Raw genomic sequence first — 18,610 nt, forward strand, 5'->3', positions numbered from 1 at the left:
GTTGCACTACTTGTGGTAACACTTGAGATTCAAATATGTGTGCTGTGAGAGAGAGCCCTGTCACATCCACATTTATTTTTGAGTGCTGCCAAAACAACTGAGACAAAGACACATGACATTAGAGTTGCTTTCTCATAATTTTGTTCCCATGTTCTTCCTGGGTTTTGTTTCCTCACTAAATTTGTTGTCATCTAGGTTATGGGCTTGCTTCATGCATGCTCCCTTATAACCAGTTTATTGATATTCTGACTGGGGAGAGAAATACCTGACAGAACTAACTTCCTGAAGTTTTATTTTGCATAGTTTCAGTCTGTGGGTATTCTGAATACTTAAGAGAAGAGCTTGGCTGTATATAAACGCAGAGCTGTGCAATTTACGAAGCAACGATCCTGACTTGTCATCTCTTGCAGGTTTGTGAGGTCCTTTTCTCAAGGACTATGAAGTATGATGAGCTTTACACAGCCCTGACTTCATTACTTGCAGCTGGGTCACAGTTTGATACACTCAGGAGGAAAGAGAACAAAAATGTCACTGCACTGGTAAGACTATGTTGCTGTAATGTTGTCTGTGTTGAGGAATAACAAGTTTTCATACTTAGTATTTTCAAGCAAAGTATTTAACCAAGGTATTCTGGACAGTGGTTGGAATAATGGTGAACTTAAAAATCCCATGGCTAATGGTGGTGTTTATGGTGGCAGTACATCTCATATGAGTTTTTAATTCATAACACATTTTAGACTTGCTGTATGTCCCTGGTAATTCCAGGAGGTCTGGGTAGAATATGATGAAGCAGAAGGAAATTGTATAATCTTTCCTTTTTCTTTTCTAACTCCTATTTGTTGCATAATTTGTTGTATAGTGTAACAGAAACTCAGTCCAGTATGTGTTCATCAGATTTGGCACAGCTACAGGAGTCTAGAGTCTTTGATGAAATAATTTCAGTAGCTGTAATGATTGAAACTGCAATCTTTCTTTACTGATTTGTCCAACTGTACTTTTATGTAGGAAGCCTGTGCACTACAGTACTACTTCTTGATACTGTGGCGGATACTGGGGATTTTGCCTCCATCCAAAAACTACATGAATCAATTGGCTATGAACACACCAGAAATGAGTGAATGTGATATTTTACACACATTGCGCTGGTCCTCCCGCCTGCGAATCACATCTTACGTCACGTGGATCAAGGTACAGCCTCATCATTATAGGGGTGTTTTGTAATGATGTTGATAGTAAGAATGTCAGTCTCTTGTTCTTCCATGCTGACTGCATGTGGGATTTGTTATGTGGGCATGGTGGTGAGAAATGGGAGCTTGTGTCCATGTTTTCTAAAGTGTTCTAGCCTGGTAATTGGCAGAGTGGTTAATTACAGAGCACTTGTAAAGTGTGACAGTTCTTTTTTTGGCATCTGTAGGATCACCTTACCAAGCAGGGCATGAAAGCCGACCATGCTGCTTCTCTCATTGAATTGGCCTCCAGCAAGTGCAGCTCAGTGAAGTATGATGTGGAAATAGCAGAGGAATACTTTGCTCGACAGGTAAGGTGGCATGAATGCAACTGTGCATATGGAGCTTCTATTTTTGTGGAATGATTTGCACTTACTATTCCATCCCTTTGTATTTTAAGATATCTTCTTTCTGTGGTGTTGATTGCACAACTATTCTCCAACTGCACGAAGTTCCCAGTTTACAATCCATTTACACCCTTGATGCTGCAATTTCCAAGATTCAGGTTTCTCTAGATGAGCACTTTTCCAAGCTAGCTGCAGAAACTGATCCACACAAGTCTTCAGAGATAACCAAGAACCTCCTGCCTGCTACGCTACAGCTTATTGACACTTATGCTACATTTACCAGGTACAGTCCTTAGGATCGCTAGTAGGAATACAATTTTCTTCTGTGCATAGGGCTTTCTTTGCATTTTGTTTTTTGTTTTCTTAGAGATAGGTGCTTTTTTTTAAAAAATTTTTTTTAATATATAATTACTCTAAGTTAAGTCCTCTAGAGTGTCGATTGTTTTAGAAGAAGAATAAAAAGTAGCTTCTCAAGCCAGCTATGTGAGGTAGTTGTTTCTAAGTAGCTTCCTTGTCTGATCTTTCAAGATTTTCTTGGAAGCTAGCAAAACCAGCTTTTCCTCCAAAGATGAAACCTCCTCTTACCACTCTCTAGGATAGTGCTACCTAAGGTTATTTCACTGAGGTAATATTGAGACTGTCAGACCACCAAGAAAGAGAAGGGGTTTAATTCTTACATTAAGAGTCTGAAGTCTTCTAAACTCTCGTTAGAACCTATGTAGAAAAAAGCAAAAGTAAATCAGCTTTTTCTTTTGAGTGGGCACTTTTCCTGGTAAGTAGCTTAGAGGAGATAAAAGCCCAGAACTCCCTTAGTGGTATAACATGAAGTATGGGGGAGAACTTCAGAAGTTTGCTTTCTTATCTGTCACTATAGTGACACACTTAGTTGTGAAATGCAGAGCCGTTTACTGAAATAAATCCGTTCCATCCTGAATGCAGATCTTACTTGCTACGGAGCCTCTCTGAAGAGGGCTCTACGGAGAACAAACCCTCTGAAGAAAAGCTCCGAGGTTATGCTGCTGTCCTGGCCATTGGATCCAGCCGTTGCAAGTCTAATACTCTAGGTGAGGGTACTGTACAGTTCAGATTTCCTTCTCTCTGTAGGTGAAGCTTTCTACAGTGCTGCCCACATTCAGCTTCAAAGCCATATGCTGGCTAATGAGTTCTTTTTCTTGACCACTTTGTTCAAATGAGCATATTGTCCTGTCAGCAGCAGCCTGAGAAGTCTTTTCCTTGTAGAATTGTAACAGCTGAGAGAGGGGCAAGCCTTGAAAGAAGTAACTACCTTGTGGGCTTATCTGGCTTATGAAAATGCTTTTCTAACCATGTTGGTGGTCTGGTGGCATGGCATAGTAAGGGGAATTATGAAATGTTGATATGTTGAAGACTGCTGCAAATTAGTATTTTTGCTGTTTCCTGTTGTTTTAATAAAGTGAAAGAAGCTAGGAAGCTCTTGCAAACTTTAGGGATAATTTTGACTTGTAGAAAAGCATGAAACTAGCCCTCAGTAGAATTACAGCTCAACTTAGCCACAGTTGTGTCTTAATCTAGTTTTAAACAGTGTTGTAGAAGCATTCTGGTTTTCAGTAGGACCCATGAAATTACTCAGTGACTTTACGGTTCCTTATTAATTGCAGGTCCAACACTTGTTCAGAACTTGCCATCAGCTGTGCAGACTTTATGTGAATCATGGAACAGCATTCATACAAATGAGTTTCCAAACATTGGCTCGTGGGTGAGTCCAGCCTCATGAATTGATCTGGTGTGATCTTAACTCCATAAATTGCTGGGAATGGCAGGCAGTGTGTCTTTCTGTTAAAGATAAATAGTTCTGATTTTTGTGCATGTGTGTCTCAATCCTTAGCGCAATGCCTTTGCAAATGACACGATCCCTGCAGAAAGCTACATCAGTGCAGTTCAGGCCGCCCACCTCGGTACTCTCTGCAGCCAAAGTCTACCTCTTGCAGCTTCCCTAAAACACACCCTTCTCTCCCTGGTCAGACTCACTGGGGATCTCATTGTGTAAGTGATGTTTTTTATATTACATTCTTGCCATATAGAGCTGTGCTTTTCTGAATGTCTGTCTTCATCAGACTGTTCGGGTGGAACACTTAGTGAACTGGTGCTGTATTTTGAACTAAGCCTTTAATGGAGTTCCTTTCAGTTTACAGTTCTAAATTCTAAATGAATGAAAGACAGCCTTTCTGCCTTGATCTGATATCTCTAAAAGTCAGACTCCCCGAGAGAAACCTTTAGTCCTTTTTGTCGAATAGGGACTTGAAGAAACTGGGATATAAACTGAGACAATATGGATCTAATTAATTCATTTGTGCTTTGTTATCACTCACTTGTGTGATGTTTTCAAAGTATAAGGAAAAAGTGATATGAAGGAATTTTTTTTCCAGGGACTTACTCTAAGATATTCTGAAACAAAAAAATAGTTGTCGACACTGCAGACAAGTCGAAAAGCTGTGCTGTGCGATAGCATGACTGTCTAGGAAAATGTTGTAACTGTATTTATGCAAAAGTAATGTGCAGGGTTTTCCAAATGAGGACTATTTTTCTGAGGGGAAAGGTGGCTGGGCCAGTGTATTTATCCCAGCTTTCTAAAAAGGGTTTTAGCACTGACTTTCATCCAGACTTGTGCCTTATTTGTGTGACTTCTGATTTATCGACTAAGGACGTTCTTTGATGCATCGTGCAGAGAATTAACTTGTTTGTTTTTCTTTTCAAGCTGGTCAGATGATTTGAACCCACCACAGGTGATTCATTCCCTGTTGCCCCTCCTTTTGGAGACCAGCACAGAGAGTGTGGCAGAGATAAGCAGCAACTCCCTAGAAAGGATCCTGGGCCCTGCAGAATCAGATGAATTCCTGGCACGTGTTTATGAGAAATTGATCACAGGATGCTATAACATATTGGCCCATCACTCTGATCCAAACAGGTAATGGACTGTGTGGCTTGTAGTTCTGCTCCAGCAAAGCTGTATACAAAGAATTACTACAGTATGTTTAAACATCAGTGTCGGTTCTTGAACAGCACAACAGAAAGGCAAAAAATCAGCTTATCTGTTGAAGACTTCTATACTTGTAGACTAAAAATACAAGATATTTTATTCATGTTACCAGAATGTTCAGCACTGCTGTTCAGGCAGTGTGGATTTTAATCATCACTTGTAACTCTGGATGGAGCATGTATGTATCTGGATAGTTTTTTATTTAAGCAAATAGAAAATTATGTAAATACAAGCACAAAATCAAAGCTGAAGATGCCGACCTAACTTGCTTTATATTCCTTTGTCTCTTGTTCTTGCTGTTTGCAAGGATGGCTAATCCCTGCTTTATCATAGCAAACTAGCCAGATTTGTGCTTCCCATCCCCTACTCGCTGTGTGTGTATAGAGGGAATAAGCTTGATGTGCTGATGTTGGTTCTACCCATCTGAAACATAAAACCATTAGACATGATGATGTTGCATCTTTTTAAGACTGATCCTCTCTGGATGGAAGGTATTCAGAAGTTCATCTACTGCGCCTTCTGGTAGAGAACGTAAATGTAATTGAATTTTACTTGCAGAGTGTGTTGTGGAGTGGGGATGAACACAGGAGAGACTTAAAGTGTAAAAAGAGCCGTCATTTAGAGGAATTTGTAATGTGAGGTGTCTGAAAGGTCTAGATTATTCTAGGTTTCTGACTGTGTAACTTGCCTTACAGCATCGTGTGCCACTTTTTTTCTGAACATTTGGTGGGTTTGTTGGTGTTTATGTATGTTTGTTCATCAGTTGTTTTTCTCCTGTCTCTTGGAAGGAGAGCTGCTTTCAGTCAGTGGGAAGCTTATTGGAATTGTATTAGCAAAATTGACCTCTTCTTGGCTCTCAGAATTGTTGAAATTGTTGAAATTGCTCTTATATCTTCTTATGTAATATGAATCTTTTGATCCTTAGTGGCCTGGATGAGTCCATCTTGGAGGAATGTTTGCAGCATCTGGAGAAACAGCTGGAGAGCAGCCAGGCCCGAAAAGCCATGGAGGAATTCTTTTCAGAAAGGTGAGGTCATCCTGAAAGTTGTAGCCCAAGAACTTTATTTCTCTTCCTTTTTCTCTTAGCTTGTCACTGTCAACAGCGAAGTGATATTAATGCCATTGCTCAGGAAAATAGAGAACCATGTAAAGGTAGGATACCCTTCAATAAGCGCAGGAGAGTGTAAAAAGACTTTCTGTGTGGGAGAAGACGTAGGTCTTTGTCACTCCAAATAAAATACTCAGCGAGTCCTCATAGTGTTACCTGATCAGAAAGTAACTCCCAAAACACACAAAGTATGTTTAGAGGGGAGACATTGCTTTATTCTGTGCAGGAAGATTTCCACAAATCGAGCACACCTACTGAGGTTTTTCAGTCCATACTTACACACTGCAGTTAAAACACCATGCCTATCTAATACATATGTTCCAGCTAACTATTGCATATTCATTATGTTGAGCAAGCATGATGTGTTATTCTCTTGAGCAATCATCCCAGAGTCTTCTATGCCTGCGTGGGGGTTTCTGGTGGTCTTCGGTGGTCGTTTGGGGAAGGATACCCCTACTCCTTTTGTCCTTTCATGGTCATGTGTCATCTGAGGACACCAGGGTCCTTGTTGCTCTTGTCAATTTGTCGTTTCTCAATGCCGAAGGACGATGTATGTCCTTAATTAGCAAGTCTGTGACTCTGAAATGTCTGTTATCTGGCCCCTTGACTATTATCCAAAAACTCCTTAAGCATTCTCTATAGTAAGCAGAATCTTAAACTAGATAAGCTTTACCTTGAGTTCACATAATCTAAACAGTCCTTGAATAGCAAGCATACCACAATTCTCATGTTTTAGTTTTTTGTGGTTTTTTTTTTCTTTAAGCTATCACTGCCTTCTTATTTGTTAATCAGTCTTTTGAAGGCTTGAGGCAACAACAGTGATCTTCAGTGGGGAATCTCGCAAGATGATTGTTTTGTCAAAGACATTATAAGGAGGTTTTTGAGAGATGCTGGTCTATAAGGCAGTTACAGATCAAGCTGCAAAATCCCAAGTTCTCTCAGTGCTTCCTTGGGGAAATAGGTTGATAATTTTAAGGGTGGAGGTGGGGTGTTGGCCTGAGTTAGAAAATTATGAAGACAAATTGTGATGGAAACAGCATAGCACAACAGCAATATTCTGAAGAGATATTAGGGTGATCTGGAGGAAAGTTTTTCTCTATTAGAAAGCCGACCATTGTCTGGTTTTGCTCTCTACTTGTTCAACAGTTCAAAATTGAAGCAGCCTGGTGGCTGTACTTTGTTAATATGGAAGGGAAAAATAGGCAAGAAAATCTTGAATTTTGGTTTGGAAGCCAGTAGAGGCCCTTTTGTGACCTTGATACATGGAGAATACTGATATACTACTCAGGAGCTCATGAGATTTACAAGTTTTAGTCTGAGCTAAGAGTTTTCTGTTTGTCTGAAAGCAATTTCGGTGGCTTGGCTGCTAAGCTATGTTAATACAAACTATTGCCAATCTTAAACATGAGGGCAGATATAACTAAGTGCAAGTGAAAAAAAAGGAATGGGTCATCTTTTACAAAGCTGACTTAATTTCCCCCTTCCATATAGTGGAGAACTGGTCCAGATCATGATGGCGACAGCCAATGAAAACCTCTCAGCGAAGTTCTGCAACAGGGTGCTGAAATTCTTCACCAAGCTTTTCCAGCTAAGTAAGTGATTGTTGAATCTCTTCGGTCCTGCCTTTGTCCACTTTATACTGTTCTTGTATTAGACTGCAATATCAAGATGCTTGAAAGAAAAGCTGTAAGAGGAAGTGGAGTGACAGCTTCACACTTTTAATGGAAAGCCATCTTCAAACGCATTCAGTGTAGCATCTGTCACTCACTAGTAATTTTCTCCACCAGCTGAGAAGAGTCCCAACCCCAGCCTGTTGCGACTTTGTGGCTCTTTGGCTCAGTTGGCTTGTGTGGAGCCTGTACGTCTCCAGGCCTGGTTAACCAGGATGACCATGTCCCCCCCCAAAGATTCAGATCAACTGGATGTTGTGCAAGAGAACAGGCAGCTGCTGCAGCTCTTGACAACTTACATTGTTCGGGAAAACAGGTGAAGTACAGCCTTTGTCATTTCTTTTGTGTGCTGTTCATTTCTTTTGTTCTCTAGATGTGCAAATTACTTGTGAGTTGCTGATGGCTTCTTGTTGTCAGCTTTCACATGAAGTGATCAGGGCATGGCTGTTTGCCCTGAAGGCATTGCTCTGTCTGTGCCCTTGCAGTGTGGGGCTTAGCTGTATTTCAGTGTGTGATGTACTGTCTGAAACTTTCTTCTTTTTGATCAGCCAAGTTGGAGAAGGTGTGTGCACTGTTCTACTGAGTACTCTAATACCAATGGCAACAGAAATGTTGGCCAATGGTGATGGCACAGGCTTTCCTGAACTGATGGTGGTGATGGCAACTTTGGCTAGTGCAGGACAAGGTGCGGGACACCTCCAGCTTCACAGTGCTGCTGTTGATTGGCTAGGCAGATGGTAAGAGTGAACTGTATACTGCTGTTTGTTCCTTTGCATCACTTAGACTGATTTTTTAAAATTTTTTTTTCCTGGTAATTTGGGGACAGAAGGTCATGTTTACTGATACACGCTTATTTCTTAGTTTATTTTTTGTTGTTTGGAATATGAAATGTCTGCGAGAGGCTGATCCATGTCCCCCCATTAAGAACAACCCTGTGTTTTCTTTGTCTTTTCCACTCTCAGTGGTTTAATTACTGCATTTATACATTTCCTGTTGTTAATCTAAAGCAAACTGAATGCTTGAAGTTGTTATTCAGAACTGAGTTTATACTTCCCAGAGACTGTTAGCTGTAATGATCTTCTCCACTGTTTTGTGTTACAGCAAGAAATACCTGTCTCAAAAGAATGTGGTAGAAAAAATGAATGCAAATGTCATGCAAGGGAAGGTAAGACATGTGACTATTGCTTAACTTGTAGGAATAAATCTCAGGCATGAGCTGGATCAGCTGTCCTGTTTTGCTCTCATAGTGGGAGTTTTAAAGCAATTTGGTCAGGGGGACTGTTCTATTTTCTTGCCTTATGGCAGGTATATTATAGGATCTAAGTATTGCCTCTCGTTTTCATTCATCTCTACTTTATAGCATGTGACTATCCTGGAGTGTACATGCCATATTGTCTCCTACCTGGCCGACGTCACTAATGCATTGAGCCAGACCAGTGGCCAAGGACCAAGTCATCTTTCTGTTGATGGAGAGGAACGGGCGATTGAGGTGGATTCAGACTGGGTGGAAGAGTTGGCAGTGGAGGAGGAGGACTCTCAAGCTGAAGATTCGGTAGGCAATAGTCGCAGTTAATACTGCAAATGAGATGAAGATTTATTTTGCAGCTTCCAAATCAGAATTACTCAGGTTATAAAATAAGATTTTGTTGTTGTGGTTTATTCCTAATGTGAGACTGAGTGAAGAACCCTAGCTGTCAGAACTGGAAGAGAATATCTGTCGTTTGTGTGTAGATCTGTTGACTTTGTGATGTCAACAAAAGTTAAAAGTGGGGTTTTTTTAGAGAACAAAAAGGAAGAAATGGAGTAAGATGGGTTTGTTCCTACTGGTTTGTTTGTCAATTACTAGCTTTTATATCAACAAGGAACTTAGATTAGGCTTTTAAGTGCTGTTGGGTGGGGGAAAAAAGCTGTTATTGATGAATTCTTTAAAAATTTGTCGTCCCAATATATTATCTTTGTTACTGTTTTCTTTTTGTTGATCCACTCTTTCGAGTTGCTATAAAATGTCACCATCTCCCCTTTCCATGTGGTTTGATGCCAGCTGCCTTCTTTTAGCTAGGTGGTGCTAAAACTTGCTATTCTTCAAATGTGCATTTAGTGTCCGAGGAACGTATTCTGTACCATGTGCCTTTACTGTAGCTGCAGTTATAACACCTTTCTAACAACTTTCTTCTTGGTAGGATGAAGATTCTCTTTGTAATAAACTCTGTACCTTCACTATCACACAGAAAGAATTCATGAATCAACATTGGTAAGAATCTCAAAATTGTGTTCAGAATTTCAGCCTGATATTTCTGGCCATTGAGAAGGAAACAAATGCAGTCTGTGGGCCTTCCTGAGGCATTGTATTTTATAACTCATCTGGCTTATTTTGTGCAGGTATCACTGTCACACTTGCAAGATGGTTGATGGGGTTGGTGTTTGCACGGTTTGTGCTAAAGTTTGTCACAAGGATCATGAGATTTCTTATGCCAAATACGGATCGTTCTTCTGTGACTGTGGAGCCAAGGAAGATGGCAGTTGTCTGGTAAAGTGTCTTCATGTCAACATACAAGCTGTGATTTCTTCAGTTTTTAAAGTCTTTTGCAGAGGTTTCTGTTCTGCAATAAGTTATGTCATGATACGAGTGTGTAAGAGTACTGAGACTTGAAGGCCTTGACTTTATAGTGAAGCCTCTTAATTTACAGCTTGTCTGGCGATTTATTTTTTTGCACCAAATAAGTGCATTGGCATATCTCTGTCCTGGTGACTACTGGGATTCCACCTACCTTTACAGAATTTGCAAGTTAGCTTAAGCTACACAGCAGTCAGGTACCACCTTTTCCCATGTTTTCCACTAGCAGCAAAGAAAGTAACTTTATCATAAATATGGAAGTTTTTATAATACTTGGGTGGAGAGTGGCATGCAGGATACTGTTGTGTTATTTCTTTAAAATTGCAGTCTAAGAGAATTGCACTCTATTTCTTTAAAATTACGTTATTCTTGCTGCTATTACAATCTGTATTCATTTCATCAGTGGTAAAATTGAGTCTGGTTTGGTCTTACAGCATTATTGTGTCATTCCCAGGCTTTGGTGAAGAGAACTCCCAGCAGCGGTATGAGCTCTACCATGAAAGAATCCGCCTTCCAGAGCGAGCCCAGAGTGCCCGAGAGTGTCATTCGACATGCAAGCACCTCTCCTGCAGAGAAAGCCAAGGTCACCATCAGTGAGGGGAAGGGCCCTGACGAAGAAAAACCCAAGAAGAGCAGCCTGTGTAGAAATGTTGAGGGCTGTCGAGAGGAACTGCAGTCCCAGGTATAATTATCAGCTAGCTGTTAGAAGAAGATGGTTTATGATGAGGATCTTAGGCAGGCTGTGTTGGATATCAGCCAAGCTGCTTGATTTTTATGCTCTTCTCTATGAAAAGAGGGATCGTAAAAGTGGCATCAGGCTTTAAAAATTGGTTGACTTGCAGTTCTTGTGAAGACTCCCACCAGGAGCATCTTGTGCCTCACTTGCCATACCTATTTCTTGTAGGCCAACTTCTCCTTTGCACCTTTGGTGCTGGAGATGCTGAATTTCCTGATGGATGCCATTCAGATAAACTTCCAGCAAGCTTCAGCCATGGGAAGCAGCAGTCGTGCACAGCAGGCTCTCAATGAGCTACATACTTTGGACAAGTCAGTAGAAATGACAGATCAGTTGATGGTATGATACTAAAGGAGTAATTAGATTATGGATAGGTGGGATCACTTTTAAACAGAAAAATTTCAGTGATACACTTTTGTATACTTTTACTAATGACTCAGGTCCCAACTCTTGGCTCTCAAGAAGGTGCTTTTGAGAACGTCCGCATGAACTACAGTGGTGACCAGGGCCAGACGATCCGGCAGCTGATCAGCGCTCACGTGCTGAGGCGGGTGGCGATGTGTGTGCTGTCGTCCCCCCATGGACGTCGGCAGCACCTGGCTGTGAGCCACGAAAAGGGCAAGGTGAGTTCTCTTAACTCTGTAGAGAATGTTGGACCATAAAGGAGAATGAAACAGCCTTAGAGCACTGAACAACAAGCAGCTTATGATTTGTTCTGCCTGTCCTGAGATCTGGATCTTCTGTAAAGTATTGCATAGTTTAGAAAACCTCTCATTCTTCAGAGAAAAGAGTTCTTGCAGCAGAAACAGTGAAAACTGTGAGGACACAGTCATAGAGCTGAAGTTGAAATGCCTTTTTCCCCTCAGTTGTAAGGTTGGGTAACAGTTCATTTTGTTCTGCAGATTACAGTCCTTCAGCTCTCAGCATTGCTGAAACAAGCAGACTCCAGCAAAAGAAAATTGACCCTTACTCGCCTTGCATCTGCACCCGTTCCATTTACTGTACTGAGCCTAACTGGAAATCCCTGCAAGGAGGACTACCTAGCCGTGTGTGGACTGAAAGTAAGTGCCTGATAAACCCTTTTCTAGGCAGTTGGAAACATCAGCTCAAACCCAGCTGTATTTGTTTCCTCTGAGGAGCTAGCGCAGAGCTGGCTCCAAAGGTCTGTCACTAATTTTAGCTCATGAATCACTTTCCAGGTAGATATATGAAGTAAAAGAAGCAGGACCTATGTGAATAATATAATAAATGAGACAGTGCCTTAAAATAGTGTTTCTTATTGTATTTAGGCCAGTTTTACTTCAAGACAGGAGTAAAGGTTTAGTCGTGTGAAACTTAGTGTGTTAGAACTAGTCTGTAACAGCTAGTGTTTTGTAGCAAGGACTCCTCTTTTTTGTATTCTCCCAAGTTTCGATTCAGCTTTCACAGTGCAGAATCCACAAATCTATTATTTAGCTAACAAACAGCTGGACTCTTTGTGGTTTTGGTTTGGGTGTTTTTTTGTTTTTTTTTTTCTTCACAAACTTTCATGTCATTCATCTTAAATGCAGAAATTTTAGATTCTTACTCTTTGAGTCATTGTAGCAGCACTAAGAGAAATGCTAGCTTTTAACTCCATTCTTGGCTTGAAATGTTTATAAACATTTTTTTCTAATATTTGACCAATCTTTTTCATTACTCCAGGACTGCCACGTGTTAACATTCAGCAGCTCTGGATCAGTCTCTGATCATTTAGTACTTCATCCCCAACTAGCCACTGGAAATTTCATCATTAAAGCTGTTTGGCTGCCAGGATCTCAAACAGAGCTTGCTATTGTGACTGCAGACTTTGTGAAGGTACGTTTGGTCATAAGCTATTGATGGTATGTCTTCTTTCAGACGTTAGAGTCTGGATCTTTGCAGAGTTGCATATGGAAGAATGTGATAATATTCTTAGTTAAAAATAAATTGGAAATATAAATTCTTGGTGTTTGGCTGCTGTTGTAGTAAGAAAAAGCAAAACCAAAGAACCCAAAGAGCAAAAAAAATGAACTATAACGTCTAACAGGTATTCCCTTCTCTCAACTCTTGTCCATTTGCACTGTTTCGTATCGTAGTAGTTAATTATTTCCTTGATTCTTCCCACAGATTTACGATCTCTCTGTAGATGCCTTGAGTCCAACTTTCTATTTCCTTCTACCAAGTTCCAAAATCAGGGATGTCACTTTCCTCTTCAACGAGGAGGGGAAGAACATAATAGTGATCATGTCCTCCGCTGGGTACATCTATACGCAGCTCATGGAAGAGGCGAGCAGTGCCCAGCACGGACCATTCTATGTCACCAATGTGCTTGAAGTCAATCATGAGGACCTAAAGGTACTGCTGACTTCCCTTTCCTGTAGCTTGGGCTGCGGTGCCTTTCTCTCTTTTGTTTGTGTCTTACATTTGAAGGCAGAAGTTTCCTTCCCACCCCCCCCTTTAAGCCCCCTGATCTAGATCAATGAGTTTGCCATTCCTCTAAGGAGAGAAATATCCTTGCAGTGAAAGGGGTTGGGGGTGAAAATTAAACCCCTTGATCCTTTCATCTAGAAAATGGAGCATGTTTTCCATGGCTGGCTCTGAAGTCATGCCCAGCAGGATTTCTCAGCAGGGAGATGGCTTCAGAGCAGTGCTGTTCTCGGAGCAAGGCACTCCAAAGATGCAGTAACCAGAATGGATAAAGTTACTGACCATTGCTGGGGCTGCAGAGGTGCAGTGAGCCTTTGTTTCTGGTCAATAGTAGCTCTGTAGTCTTGGGGGTGACTTTTAAAATCTGTCCACATTTGACTCAGTGTTTTTACCCCAGCCTGCTCCAAAACAGGGGAATAGATGAGAAGGCGGCCCTCAGGAAAGCTCTTTTATGAGCTGGGAACATGGGGAGTGCTCCATGTGAGATTGTCATACAACATTCAAGCACACAGATGCGGTAGCTGAGGGCGCTACCTACAGCCTACGGGTATGCAATCTCAGTATCCCCTTCAAAAGCCTTTGAAGTATCTGATGGATGAGTTCACCAAGGAGTTCAGCTTAGAAAATTGTCTTTTAGGGCTGTGTTCTCTCACTGGTGAGGAGGGGGCAGGGGACAGGCTTTTGGAATACCATAATGAGAAATTTAAAAGCCTGACAAGAGTGTTTTGGAGGATGTGTGTTTATCTTAAATGTTGTTGTTTCTCTCTGATCCTACAGGACAGTAATGGCCAGGTAGCAGGAGGTGGTGTGTCAGTGTATTACTCCCATGTGCTGCAGATGTTGTTCTTCAGTTACTGTCAAGGCAAATCCTTTGCAGCCACCATCAGCCGGGCCAATCTGGAAGTGCAGCGGCTATTCCCAATTAACATAAAGAGGTGAGGGTTATGTGGAAGACTCCCCTGAAGTTTTCATTTCTGTTTATTATTAATAAATATTACTAATTATTCTTAATATCCCAGCTCTGAACGGCCAAAGCCTGTGGTGAAGATCCCCGTTTTGACTGATGATTTCTTGCTACTTTTCACGATGCTTCTGCCCTGATTGCAGAATGATTTGAAACCAAAGCTAGCTGTTTCGGCATTGGGCGCGTATGCATTTTTTTCTTCCCACTAGGATTTCACAGCAGTAAGGTGGCTTCAGAGCAGTCTTGCTGTACAGTGCAGAGCTGCTACTGGTGCAGCAGCTGGAACCGATGGGATTACCCACCCTCACGGAGGCTGCAGAGCAGGAAGCCTTTGTTTCCTTTCAGCACCAGTACTGCAGTGGACCTTGTGTGTTGTGCATATTAAGGCTTATTTTCAGACTCCCTTGGGGGAAACCAATCTCTTATGCTATGAATGTGGCAAGAAAAAAGCTGTTCTATCATGAGTTCTGACAAGCAGAGCTGGGCATTTTGGCCACACTAGCCTGACTCAAAGCCTCTCCCGTGAGTAGCCTTTGTAGAAGGGTCAGGTTCCAAGAGCTCCCTAGCCCCAGTTGAGTTTGACTTAGTCTTTCTGCAGTGTTTTTTTTGGTTTGTTTTTTTTTTTTTTTCAAGTGAGCAGTCACACAGATTCTCCTGCATTGGCCTTTGCTTAGTGCTGTTGGGTGTGTTGAAACTGAAACTGTGCATCTGTTCAGATAAAAAGATAGCTGAAAGCCATTTTAAAATTACTCCCTTGGTTTTGGGCATAGAATGTTATTTTACTAATTAAGTGTCTTTCCTCGAGTTTTCAGGGTAGAGATCAGGGCTGTGAATTGGGATGCTTGTGCCTTCTGCCCACTCAAGTGACTGTCTCTGGTTTCTCATCTGTAAACTAGGCACTGATGTTCCTGGCTGTTCATTAATGCAGTGCTTTGAGTTCCTGCTGAGGACAGAGCTTTAACTGATTTGAACAGTGATGAATTTTGTGTTTTTTCGCTTGTGTTGCTTCTTAAATTTATGTCATTCTGCCCTTCATCTCTTGCAGTTCAAATGGTGGGAGTAAGACTTCACCAGCACTGTGTCAGTGGTCTGAGGTGATGAACCATCCTGGCTTGGTGTGCTGTGTTCAACAAACCACAGGTGTCCCACTGGTGGTGATGGTGAAGCCAGACACCTTTCTCATCCAGGAGATTAAAACCTTGCCAGCCAAAGCAAAGGTTAGTCATAGTTCCCTGCATTTTTGGCCTTCAAAATGTGGTTTCTTCTTGTTCCATCAACAAGATCTCTGGTCTTTGCAGCTTTTCTAATGCAAAGAGTTTGTTCTTCAAGCAGCAGTTGCCAGGTCCTTTCCTTGACTTGCATTGCTTGCCTCTGCAGATTCAGGACATGGTGGCCATCCGTCACACAGCCTGCAATGAGCAGCAGAGGACCACTATGATCCTCCTGTGTGAAGATGGCAGCCTGAGGATCTACATGGCCAACGTAGAGAATACCTCCTACTGGCTCCAGCCCTCTCTCCAGCCTAGCAGCGTCATCAGCATCATGAAGCCAGTTCGCAAGCGCAAGGCAGCTGCTATTAGTAAGGGGCTTCTCACACATATCTTGTGCAAGGTAGCGGTGGCAAATGTAGATGCAAAGATTGATCAGCATCATACAGGTACTTAAGATGTTCACTTCTGATGGTTAACCTCAGGGCTAAGTACTGGCTAAGTCTGGGTAAAATGTTTCCATAGATCTATATAAAAATACATAGCTATCTGGCTCACACAGTCATTTCCAAAGGAGGCAAGTTCATTCTGCAGCCTTTTTGCCATAGCTTTGCCTGTTTAGAATGTATTTTGTCAAAAACATATCTCTTCCCTTTTAGCAACTCGCACATCCAGCCAAGTGAACTTCCCTATTGACTTCTTTGAACACAACCAGCAACTCACAGATGTCGAGTTTGGAGGCAATGACCTGCTGCAGGTTTACAATGCTCAGCAGATAAAGCACCGGCTCAATTCCACTGGCATGTATGTGGCCAACACAAAGGTAAATGGGGCAATTTGGGGATTCTGTTGGGCTTCTAGGTGATGTTATTGTCTGGATTGATAGCATGCCTTTTCTTAGAAGACTGCTTTGTTCAAATGACCCTGTACAAATCCTGTGATAGTGCTAGGTAAACAGTGGAGGCACCTGTGTACAGACTTCATTAGCTTAGGAGTGAATTTTTTACTTCACCTTTCTGAGCTGTGATTTGTCATCTGCAGCCTGGGGGTTTCACCATTGAAGTGACAAACAATAACAGCACGATGGTGATGACAGGCATGCGGATCCAGATTGGCACACAAGCAATAGAGCGAGCGCCCTCGTACTTGGAGATCTTTGGCCGCACAATGCAGCTGAACATGACCAGGGCTCGTTGGTTTGACTTCCCTTTCACTCGCGAGGAAGCCTTGCAGGCTGACAAAAAACTGACCATCTTCAGTAAGTCTTTGTTAATTGTTTGCTTTGACTACCTGTTGGTTTTGCTTGGGTTGAAGCTACTGTGCTTCACCTCATAGTAGAGAGGGTTTCCACAATCTGTTCGTTTGACCCAACTACAGAAACAGCTTGAGGGGCAGATCCTGAACATCTAATAACTTTATTTATGGCCCAGTTTCTTGCTGCAGTGGATGAATGTGCAATAGGTCAGCTCAATAATTTTGTGTTGAGGTAACAGAGAAGGAAAGTGGCTTTGAAAAGGAGATGAAACTGTCATAGTGGCTGTATATTAATGACGCAGTGTAATCGCTATTCTGACCTTATGAGGCTATGCTTGTTTGTATTCAAAAGAAACTGTTTTGTTAGTTTTTAAGAAATTTCTCTCATTGCTGCAGTTGGGGCTTCTGTGGATCCTGCTGGAGTCACAATGATGGATTCCATAAAAATTTATGGCAAAACCAAGGAGCAGTTTGGATGGCCTGATGAGCCCCCCGAGGATTTCCCATCTGCTTCAGTGAGCAATGTTTGTCCCCAAAACCTGAATCAAGGGAATGGTACTGGAGACACGGAGTCGGCTACCCCTGCTGCTGCCAGTGGGACTGTCCTGGAGAGGTATTTCTGCAATCTTTCTTTTATTTCTCCTTGAAAATGGGTAGTTGCTGTAGAGGGGACCTAGGTACACTTGTATGCCTTTCTTACCTGGGAGAACTAAACGGAGTTAGCGAGTTGTTCTCACTGCCATACAAAACAACTGAAAAATCAATGACTATCTTCTAAGGAGGGCTGTGCACTCACTCTTGATTTATCTGGTGGAGTAGATGGATAGATCTGTGTGCGTGCTTTGTGTTGCTAAGTTCATTTGTTACAGCAGTCTTGAAGAGCTAAAAGAGATTTCTGCCTTCTTGGTACATTTTCTCATTTCAAGCTGGCCCTTTTTCATTCTCTAGATCTAGCTAAGGTTAGGCCTCTCTGAAGTTAAGTTCAGTTCTGAGGAGGGCTTTGTGTGTGACCTTGCTTTAGGCTACTGATTCCCACGAACTTATCTTGTAGCCTGTATGTCTCAGGCTTAACTACTGTGGTGGAGAAAGTGTTGGGTTTTTTCCCCTCCATATACCTATTGAGAGTCAAACCACAAGGATGAGCTGGCATATATTTAGCAGAAGAAAGAGACTTTTGTTTTGTTTTGTTATATCCACCCCATTTTTTTTTCTCTGAGCTCATACAGTCTGTACCATAAGATTTGTAGAAAGCCTGGGAAGCTAGCAAGGGTAGGAGGGAAACAGATCGAAGAGGAACTAGCACTGCTGAAAAATGAGCATTGTAAGGGATAGGCTGCTTGACTGCGAATAAGTGATGGTTAATTTTGTCTTACTGAAATTCTCAGGGAAAGGTTCAGGGCTTGAAGTGGCAGTTATATCCAGTTGAAGGACCTGTTTGGCCATCCTTTAATATTTTTTCTAATAGTTCATGGGATTTTTTTCCTGTGTTTATTTTCTCTTTTCTTCCCTCCTCCGCTGTGACATCTCCACAAGATGTCCCTCTCTGCACAGACATGCTTTCTGATTTTCCAAAGCAGTGGGATTATATTCGAAAAACTCGGAACCAAAAAAATTACTCTTTTTATTTTTACTTACGTGTTACAGAATGCAGCATGGTTACCTTATAAAGGGCCTCTTGAGTAGGAACAACTAATGGCAGGCAAGAGGCAGCTTTCCTATCAGAAGTTTAGTGTCTGCACTTCAAATTTAACCTTCACTGGTGCTTTAAGCAGTGTGCTTGGCTTCTCTGTGCTAGGTGGCCTGGATCTCCTTTGTTTGTTTTGCTATTAGGCAGGTGTCTGCTGCCCAAGTAGAAAGAACCGTGCTTAGATTTACTGTATATAGTGCTCTCCCGGCTTCTGATTTCCCCATTTAATTTGCCTTTTGCTTAGAATGTGTTCTAGGGAGTTTTTCTGTGAGCTTTACACATTTTTATTTTTTTTTCCTTTTTCTTTGCTCCCCCAAAGTTCTGAAACTGAGTCCCTAACCACCCTGGACCGG

At 41.8% G+C, this 18,610-nt stretch overlaps 1 protein-coding gene across 5 annotated transcripts in view; it reads left to right on the top strand.

Moving 5' to 3' along the window:
- UBR4 (ubiquitin protein ligase E3 component n-recognin 4) overlaps positions 1 to 18,610 on the top strand; it is an 80,724-nt gene that overhangs the window by 15,647 nt on the left and 46,467 nt on the right. For 3 of the 5 annotated variants that reach the window (XM_052793591.1, XM_052793592.1, XM_052793593.1), the window contains exons 22-50: positions 411 to 539; positions 1,006 to 1,188; positions 1,415 to 1,537; positions 1,627 to 1,856; positions 2,513 to 2,637; positions 3,211 to 3,308; positions 3,438 to 3,595; positions 4,308 to 4,517; positions 5,515 to 5,616; positions 7,189 to 7,289; positions 7,485 to 7,683; positions 7,916 to 8,104; positions 8,469 to 8,532; positions 8,728 to 8,919; positions 9,548 to 9,618; positions 9,747 to 9,894; positions 10,436 to 10,663; positions 10,886 to 11,056; positions 11,158 to 11,340; positions 11,620 to 11,778; positions 12,401 to 12,553; positions 12,845 to 13,072; positions 13,922 to 14,079; positions 15,154 to 15,325; positions 15,486 to 15,687; positions 15,976 to 16,139; positions 16,358 to 16,574; positions 16,967 to 17,183; positions 18,577 to 18,609. In XM_052793591.1, the coding sequence (XP_052649551.1) occupies positions 411 to 539; positions 1,006 to 1,188; positions 1,415 to 1,537; positions 1,627 to 1,856; positions 2,513 to 2,637; positions 3,211 to 3,308; positions 3,438 to 3,595; positions 4,308 to 4,517; positions 5,515 to 5,616; positions 7,189 to 7,289; positions 7,485 to 7,683; positions 7,916 to 8,104; positions 8,469 to 8,532; positions 8,728 to 8,919; positions 9,548 to 9,618; positions 9,747 to 9,894; positions 10,436 to 10,663; positions 10,886 to 11,056; positions 11,158 to 11,340; positions 11,620 to 11,778; positions 12,401 to 12,553; positions 12,845 to 13,072; positions 13,922 to 14,079; positions 15,154 to 15,325; positions 15,486 to 15,687; positions 15,976 to 16,139; positions 16,358 to 16,574; positions 16,967 to 17,183; positions 18,577 to 18,609 (4,607 nt within the window). The remainder of the gene's footprint in view (positions 1 to 410; positions 540 to 1,005; positions 1,189 to 1,414; positions 1,538 to 1,626; positions 1,857 to 2,512; positions 2,638 to 3,210; positions 3,309 to 3,437; positions 3,596 to 4,307; positions 4,518 to 5,514; positions 5,617 to 7,188; positions 7,290 to 7,484; positions 7,684 to 7,915; positions 8,105 to 8,468; positions 8,533 to 8,727; positions 8,920 to 9,547; positions 9,619 to 9,746; positions 9,895 to 10,435; positions 10,664 to 10,885; positions 11,057 to 11,157; positions 11,341 to 11,619; positions 11,779 to 12,400; positions 12,554 to 12,844; positions 13,073 to 13,921; positions 14,080 to 15,153; positions 15,326 to 15,485; positions 15,688 to 15,975; positions 16,140 to 16,357; positions 16,575 to 16,966; positions 17,184 to 18,576; position 18,610) is intronic. The other 2 variants (XM_052793594.1, XM_052793595.1) reach the window with 1 other exon arrangement.

This window comes from Harpia harpyja, chromosome 7 (genome assembly GCF_026419915.1).
Source record: "Harpia harpyja isolate bHarHar1 chromosome 7, bHarHar1 primary haplotype, whole genome shotgun sequence".
NCBI lineage: Eukaryota > Metazoa > Chordata > Aves > Accipitriformes > Accipitridae > Harpia > Harpia harpyja.